The sequence below is a fragment of the Dipodomys merriami genome, unplaced genomic scaffold, assembly GCF_024711535.1.
Source record: "Dipodomys merriami isolate MVZ:Mamm:240054 unplaced genomic scaffold, mDipMer1.0.p SCAF_2, whole genome shotgun sequence".
NCBI classification, from domain to species: Eukaryota; Metazoa; Chordata; class Mammalia; order Rodentia; family Heteromyidae; genus Dipodomys; species Dipodomys merriami.
In genome coordinates this window covers 74188714-74196522 of record NW_027203381.1, presented here as the reverse complement: position 1 = coordinate 74196522, position 7809 = coordinate 74188714, and the positions used below count along the sequence as shown (strand labels likewise).

Sequence of the window (7809 nt, the reverse complement as noted above, 5' to 3'; positions counted from 1 at the left end):
GCACCATACCACTGGGAGATGGTGTGGTAGTACCTGGGCCAGGAGAGAGATCTGAGTTGGGGCAGACTGTCTACAGGAAGATGGTGAGTGAGGTACTATGATGGTGGATGGACAGGAAGAAGGAATAGTTGGATAGCAGGTCCCTTGATCTGTGCCCTTCTAAGAGTGTCAGGGGTGTCCACCGAATGCTCATTCCACAGATCACAATCTACAAGGTACATTCTCAGAAATCTCTCACCCATCTCTCACTCTTTCTGTCCATCCAGTGGGACATCTGGTTTATATGATGTTTTGTAGAAAGCTGGCTGATCTGGAGGTAAAAAAAAAAAAGAAAAGAAAAGAGAAGAAAAACACAACAACCCTCTAATGTGCTCATTTAGCACCTTTGATTCAAGGAGTCAGGAGCCTGCTGTGAGGTAGTAGCAGACAGGCAATACCCCTGTTTGTACATCAGCACATGCTGGAGTAACACAGATAGCTGCACTAGAATAAGATCAGGGCTGGGTAGAATAGGCACAGGACTGATCTCCCTCTCAGGCCTTGGTTTGGCTGGACCTGAACTGACCACTTGGTCCAGACCAGTGCTGCTGCTTCTCACACCAGTGTGGGTTTCAAGTCATCCTTGAAGTTCACAATGGGCTTGGAGTGGGCCCACAGCTTTTCCCAGGAGGCCAGCCCCCTGGCAAGCTCAGGGTCAGTGTCTGATGTGTCACTGTCACTGGAGTCAGAGGAGCTCTGGAAACAGATTTCACAGTAAGGCCGGTGACAGCGGCAGAAGAACTCGTCAGAGCTGCTGGACTCCGTGTCTAGGTAGTTGCAATGAGCAGACAAGGAGGGCCAGATGGATGACCCGGGGAGCTGAAGCTGCTGCCATCCAGGTGGATCTGATGAATGGGACAAGCGTGGGACAGAGGGTCTTTGTGCCTGGGTAGAAACAGAGGGCTGGTGAAGAAAGGCTGTGTGGTGTCCCATTCCCTCTGGAGACCCAGTCTGGCATTGTTTGACACCCTCCAGGGTACTAGGCTTCCCTGGAGAATCTGGGAGTGGTGAAGGCTTCGTGGAAGAGGGCCTTGGTATCTTGGTATCTGCAGTTTGGAGGGTCTGCTGAGGGCTCTCCTCATTCTTGACATTCAGCCCCTTGTGTGCCCCACCTGCAGTCCTGTCCGCCCGATGCCTCCCGTGGGAGGGTACGGAGCCAGGGAGATAGGAGCCAGCGCGCTGGGCCGCACGCCTCCGCCTCACCACATATGGACTGAAGCCCAGCTCCCTAGACAGGAGCAGCTTCTGGGGGCTGCGGGCAGCACTGCTCTTCCAGGGCTTCTGAGGGCAGGATGGGGATGTGGAGAGGGGACCCTCAGGGTCCAGGTTCAGCTCCTGTAAAACTTCCCGCAGCTTCTCTCTGACCACTGAACTGACCCTAGGTAGTACCCCAGAGGGCTCCTCTGTGGTCTGTCTCTGGGGATCACAGACCCCTCCATCTGGCATGCAACTCGGATGGGAGGCCTTGGGTCCCTGGTCTCCTCTTTGTGGACCCTGGCTTTGCTCCACCTGTAGCTTCTGGCTACAGCCTGAATGTAAGTGGTCAGTAAAGTTTTTGAAGTCAGCTGTCTTCTCCTGGCCTGGGAAGGGGCTAGCATTCCGGTCAGGTGCTCCAGGGCTTTGCACTTGTGGGGAGGAGCCTGAGCTACACAGGGAGTCTGCAGCAGCCGGGAGGGCATCACTCTGAGAAGCAGAGGGGCATCCTGAAGGCCCCTGAGCTGCCAGCTCATGGGCAGAGGCTGCAGCTGGGACCGAGGCAGCCGGCTCTGGCGCTTCATAGGTGTACTCAGCATCCATCAGTCTCACTAGCTTCTCTTTAGCATTGTTTACTTGTTCCTGCAAGCTTTCAATCACAGCATTTTTCTGTAATACACAAGCAAAATCATCATCCAAAGGTGTCAGTAAGGGTTCTATACTACCTCACAAGATGGAGAATGTGAGCCATTTGAAGACTTTGGTTAAATCCCTGGTCTTCCCACATTCTGGATCAGGCTGTGAAGGATTCCTTCATCAGATGTAATGAACTGATGTGCAATCATAGGCTTACGGTCCCCACTCAATATAGGTTACCATGCTGTATTGTTGCCCTGCTCTTTACTCATTTCCATCCCCAGAGGGTGACACCATTGGTGAGGAGGGAGGAGGTCTCGCTCAGCTGCTTGCTGGGGACAGCAGGGTCCTATCACCTGCAGGATGCCAGCCTGATAGTGTTCAAAATGATCTCCCTCTGGGTTTTCCCACACTTGTTGATAACTAGTGCTGAACCTGAAGCATATCTCCCAAGGATGACCAAATGGAGAAATAAATAGTTTGTCTCTTGCTAAGCAGCCTGGAAAATGTGAAGAATGAGGAGAAAGGTAGTAATTCGTGGTCCAAACAAATCACCCTGGCGCCAGGCGGGGCCAGTGAGACTCGGGGCTGGTGTCATCACCTCCCTGGGCTGGCTCTCTGGGGATGAGAGGCTGCAGTTACCACATGGCAATGTCCACTGTCAATATCTTCTTTTTGTGTTTGTGTGTGCCAGTCCTGGGGTTTGAACTCGGGGCCTGAGCACTGTCCCTGGGCTTCTTTTTGCTCAAGGCTAGCACCCTAACCACTTGAGCCACAGCACCACTTCTGCTTTTTTCTGTGTATGTGGTACAGAGGAATTGAACCCAGGGCTTCATGCATGCTAGGCAAGGACTCTACCACTAAGCCTACATTCCCAGCCCTGTCAATATCTTCTAAAGAATGAGCACATCAGAATTTTTGTAGAAGCTTAACAGGAAACAAAAGCAAGAATTGGCAAGTGTGATTACATCAAGACAAAAAAGCTTCTTGCACAGCAAAGGAAACAATTACCATAGCAAAGAGATGAAATCAACAGGGTAGGAGAAAACACATGCCAGCTATTCACCTAATGGGATTAGTAGCCAGAATATATAGAGAACTCAAAACAACCACAACAAAAGGAATCTAATTAAGAACTTGGCAAATGATCTGCATAGATATTTCTCAAAAGAAGAACTTAAAATGACAAAATATATGAAAAAAGTTGAACCGTCCTCAGCTATCAGAAAAATGAAAAATCAAAACTACATTAAGATTCAATCTCACTCCTGCTAGAATGGCTATCCTCGAAAATAAAACAAAAGCAAAACTAAAAATAAAAATGCTGTCATGGATATGGAGAGAGAAAACCTTTATACAGTTGGTAGGAATGCAAATTCATCCAATTACTATGGAAATCAGTATGGGGGCTCTTCAAAATATGCAACGGACTATCAGTCAGCCATAAAGAAGAATCTCGTCACTTGGCAGGAAAATAGAACTGGGGGACATCATATTAAATGGAATAAGCCAGACACACAAAGACAAATATTTCATATTTTCTTTCACGTATAGACATGTGAAAAATGACCTAAAAATAAACTAGGGCCTATTAGGGACTAGGCAGGGGCCAGAGAGAGGTGACGGGGGGGGGGGGGGGGGGGCGGCAGGGGAGGGGGGGGAGGAGAAGTAGAATAGACGGACATGATTTATGCAGTGAAATCTATTCATTTGTTTAATTGATATGTTATAATAATTATATAGAAAAGAAACATTATAGGTTAGAACAAATAAGCAGGCAAAAAAAATTGTCGAGGCTATGTCCCTGGTGGCTTGACTTAATTACCCTAGAATAGAGTCTAGAAGATGAATGAGACCAGGGCAGTTCTGCAACTGAGCTTTCCTGCCCTACTGCATGGACATCCGTGGATAAACCAGCTGTGGCGTGGAGGGCTGGCAGGTGACAGCGGTGGAGGTGTGTACATCCTCACTGCAATCTTGTAGGGCAGGAAATAGGAGAGGTGGTAGTAGATGGGCAGAGCACAACCATATTCTGGCTATCTTTCTGAGGTACAGCAGTGAGCTGGGGCTGTAGCTTCTTGTACTCCCATTTTCCCTCTGGTTTAGTCTACATTTTTACTATTGGGGACGTAGGGGATGTTCAGGGGAGAGCTTCCTGCATCATCTCCTCTCTCCCTGCAAGGTGGTGGGTAAGTGGGGGCAGAGTGGACAAGTCCCTAGGGAACATTCCGATGGTTTATGATACCTGGGAGATTTCCAGATTTCCTTCCTGTGGATCCCAGTGTACCTGTGATGGTTCAGAGAGAGAGAGACACTGACCTTTGCCTTCTCTCCCTTCCCTCCCTCCCCCTGCCCTCTTCTTTCTCTCTCACTTTCTTCTTCTCTCCTCCCTCTTCTTTTCCTCTCTCTTCCCCTGAATGATGCTAGCTTAGGCAACCTTTACTTCTTTACCTCTTCCCTCACTAGGAAGAAGCCATATCTATGACAACACAGCAGTGGGTAACATCTGAGACCAGCCTCTTGTTTTTATTGTGCCTTTCTCACAAGCTCCTCTGAGTGCAGGAAAATAGCATAAACCTTGAGAGGAGAAGGCTAGTCTTCTCCTAGCAAAGCAAACATCTGAAGCTGGCTAGCAACGGATTTAGAAACATCAGCGTAAACAGTGGATTTCCTTCCTCTCCAGAAGGAAGGGGCCTCTGTGTTCGCCATAAGTCACATTCTAATTAGAGGCCTGGTACAAGAACCAGTCATCATGAGGCCCAAACCCAACCTCCTGTGGGAACTGCTTCTAAATGAGCTTATGAATAATTACTTGTGGCAAGGTGGGAGAAGCAAAATGTCCACAGGAGCATTTCACAGGGTGTGGGTCCTACACAGACACAGAGCCCACCTCTTGCTTCTCTGAGAAGGTTCCGCCTGCTGCCTTCACAGGAGACTGGGAAGTCAGTGGCAGCTGCTGCCCTTAGCATCTTCTGGGGGAGCCCCCGCTAGACAGGCCAGAATGAGATCATGGGAAAGGAAGAGGAAGGCCCCAGAAGCCGAGGGTTGCAGATAGGGATCTGCAAACCAGGAGGCTGCACCAGGGCTCAGCACACATGTGGATAGGAGAGGTTCTTTGGAGAGGGCTGGCTCTGGGGCTGCAGATAATGGGCCCTCACTTTCCAGCCAGCCACGGGTCGCAGGACTAGCTGCTCCTTCTCAGGCCTGTTCTGAGTGCAGTGGGTGCTAGAAAGGCAACTTGGTGTAGCCTAGGAACCTGCTCCCATCAGGGTCTGCCCTCTGCAGACAGTTCGACACCCCTTAGGAGAGAGTAGATTCAGCCGCTGCGTGGGAAGCAGCGTAGCGTGGCAGTGGTACAGAAAGCACGTCACGAATTACCATAAGGCCAGAGGGCCATTCTGCTTGGCTGTTCCAGCACTTACTGATTGTAAATGAAAACCATCCGGCTAGTGCTGGCCAAGTTTCTGTGTAGCTGGAATAAAATGCTGCTTTGAATACTTCACGGATCCTCCAAGACAAGAATCTGTCTTTGCAATGATGTCCTAAATGCTTACTAATATAGTAAGGAAATCTGGTAGGTAGAAAAGATCTTGGAACTAAGTTACAAGGTGATGTGGGAGGCTAGGGCAGGGTCTATGGGTGGCTAGGTAGACCCTGCCCTTCAACCAGGGTCTTCTTTTTTTTTTTGGTCGGTTGTGGGGCTTGAACTCTGGGCCTGGGCGCTGTCCCTCAGCTCTTCAGCTCAAGGCGAGCGCTCTACCACTTGAGCTACAGCGCCACTTCTGGTTTTCTGGTGGTTTATTGGAGATAGGAGTCTCACGGTCTCTCCTGCCCGGGCTGGCTTTGAACCGCGATCCTCAGATCTCAGCCTCCTGAGTAGCTAGGATTACAGGGGTGAGCCACCAGCGCCCGGCAATCCAGGGTCTTCTTAGGGACCTGTTACACTATCCCTTACAGGACAGACCATACCTGTGGACATAGTCCCATCACTAAACAGTACACTTTTCCCAATAACATCTACTAAGGTGTGTGTGTGTGTGTGTGTGTGTGTGTGTGTGTGTGTGTGTGTGTGTGTGTGTGTGTGTGTGTGTGTGTGTGTGTGTGTGTGTATCCTAGAACTTGAACTCAGAGCCCAGGTGTAACATCTACTAAGGTGTGTGTGTGTGTGTGTGTGTGTGTGTGTGTGTGTGTGTGTGTGTGTGTGTGTGTGTGTGTGTGTGTGTGTGTGTGTGTGTGTGTATGTATCCTAGAACTTGAACTCAGAGCCCAGGTGCTGTCCCTAAGCTATTTTTGCTCAAGGCTAACATTCTACTATTTTAGCCTCAGCTCCACTTATGACTTTTTTGGTGTTTAAATGGAGATAAGAGTCTCACAGACTTTCCTGCCCAGTCTGGCTTTGAACCACAATTCTCAGCTTTCAGCCTCCTAAGTAGCTAGGGTTATAGGTGTGAGCCACTGGCGCCCCCAACCTACTCAGGTATATTTTGCAGTTAAAAAGAAAAAAAAATATATATCAATGTATGTATGTATGGAATGTGATCTAGTTAATGTCAAAATACTGACTAATCCCCCTGGGCCTTCTTCCTGAGAAATGCAGTCCTCAAGCTTGTCCACGTGCACGCCTCAAGCCCACACAGCACTTGACTGGGAGAAGGGCCAACTCTGCTTCCAGCACAAAAGAAAGAAATGCTAGGGCTGCCCAGGCCTGTACTGAGATGGCTGTGATGACACTCCGAGCTCTTGCTCTGTCCCTTCCACATCTGCAGACATGCCTGGACGTTCTCCTGACAGGATGATTGGGACATTTTAGTACCTGGGGAAGACATAAGAGTCCCTGAAGGATCTCGAACACGAGAGTTCTACTCAATGTATAGAAAAACTTTATCACCCAGACATGAACATCTCCTGCAACTCGGGGCTTTTCTAATGCTGCTCCCTTTGCCTGGAATGCATTTCCTGGCCCATTTGTACATCTCAGCTTCAATTGTCTTCAGACTTCTCTGACTGCTCAAAGCTAGGTTCTTGAATGTCCACCATCCATGATTCTGACTTGCCACCTTGATCCTTTCCTTTGCAAATCTTATCACAGTTTATGAGGATATGTTCCCATGATTAATATCCATTTGCTTTCCTAGACTGTTTGGTGCATCAGCATTTAGCCCGCTGACCAGCACTCAGGAGTGACTCAATATACACCTGTCCAAAGAATGTGTGGGTGGATGAGGGTTCCTGGGGAGATGTGCAGGAGGCTTGGCTTGCTGCTGGGCAAAGTGGAGGAGTGGGAGAAGAGAATGTTGGGCAACGGGAGCACGTGGGGGCCAGGAGAGCCTGAGGGGCCACCCACGCACACATGACTGGAGTTCTTCCCAGGATGTAGCTTACTTCTGTGAGGAGTTTCTCCATGGAGCTCTTCTGGTCCCTCGGCTGGCAGCCCTGTTCCTCTCCAAGCTGGGTATGGAAGGCTTTGTTGGGAGTGCTGAAATATTTAGCCATGTGTCTGATTGTTTGGTTTTCTCCTTCAAATGCCTTCCATTGCTTCAGCTGTTAGTAAAAAGAACACATGTTATTTATTTAATTACACACCCAGAAACACATTCCCTGGCTCTTTCTCATAAATACCAAGGAATGATACTGTCCCAGATGTCTCTTCAAAATGCCCTGAGCTCATGCAGGGCTCACGGATGTAGTGACAGAAAGAAGAGAGAAGGTTGAGATTATATAGTTTTAATAAGTGCTAGGGAGAGCCAAGTGCTGGTCATTCATTCCTATAATTCTAACCTCTCGGGAGGCTGGGACCTGAGGATCTCGATTCAGAGCCAGCCCAGGCAGGAGTGTATGAGATTCTTATCTCCAATTAAGCACCCAAAAGCTGGAAGTGGAGTTGTGGCTCAAGTGGTAGAATGCTATCCTTGAACAAAATAGCTTAGACACAAAGCCCAG

The 7809-nt window shown here is 49.0% G+C and overlaps 1 protein-coding gene across 1 annotated transcript in view; it reads right to left on the bottom strand.

Moving 5' to 3' along the window:
* Positions 1–468: 468 nt before the first annotated feature.
* The window catches only part of Gpr156 (G protein-coupled receptor 156), a 54602-nt gene continuing 47261 nt past the window's right edge, over positions 469–7809 (bottom strand). The window contains exons 8-9 of the mRNA XM_070028716.1: positions 7252–7410; positions 469–1902 (exon numbers count right to left, since the gene is read on the bottom strand). Coding sequence (XP_069884817.1) covers positions 595–1902; positions 7252–7410 — 1467 coding nt within the window. The 3' untranslated portion in view covers positions 469–594. The remainder of the gene's footprint in view (positions 1903–7251; positions 7411–7809) is intronic.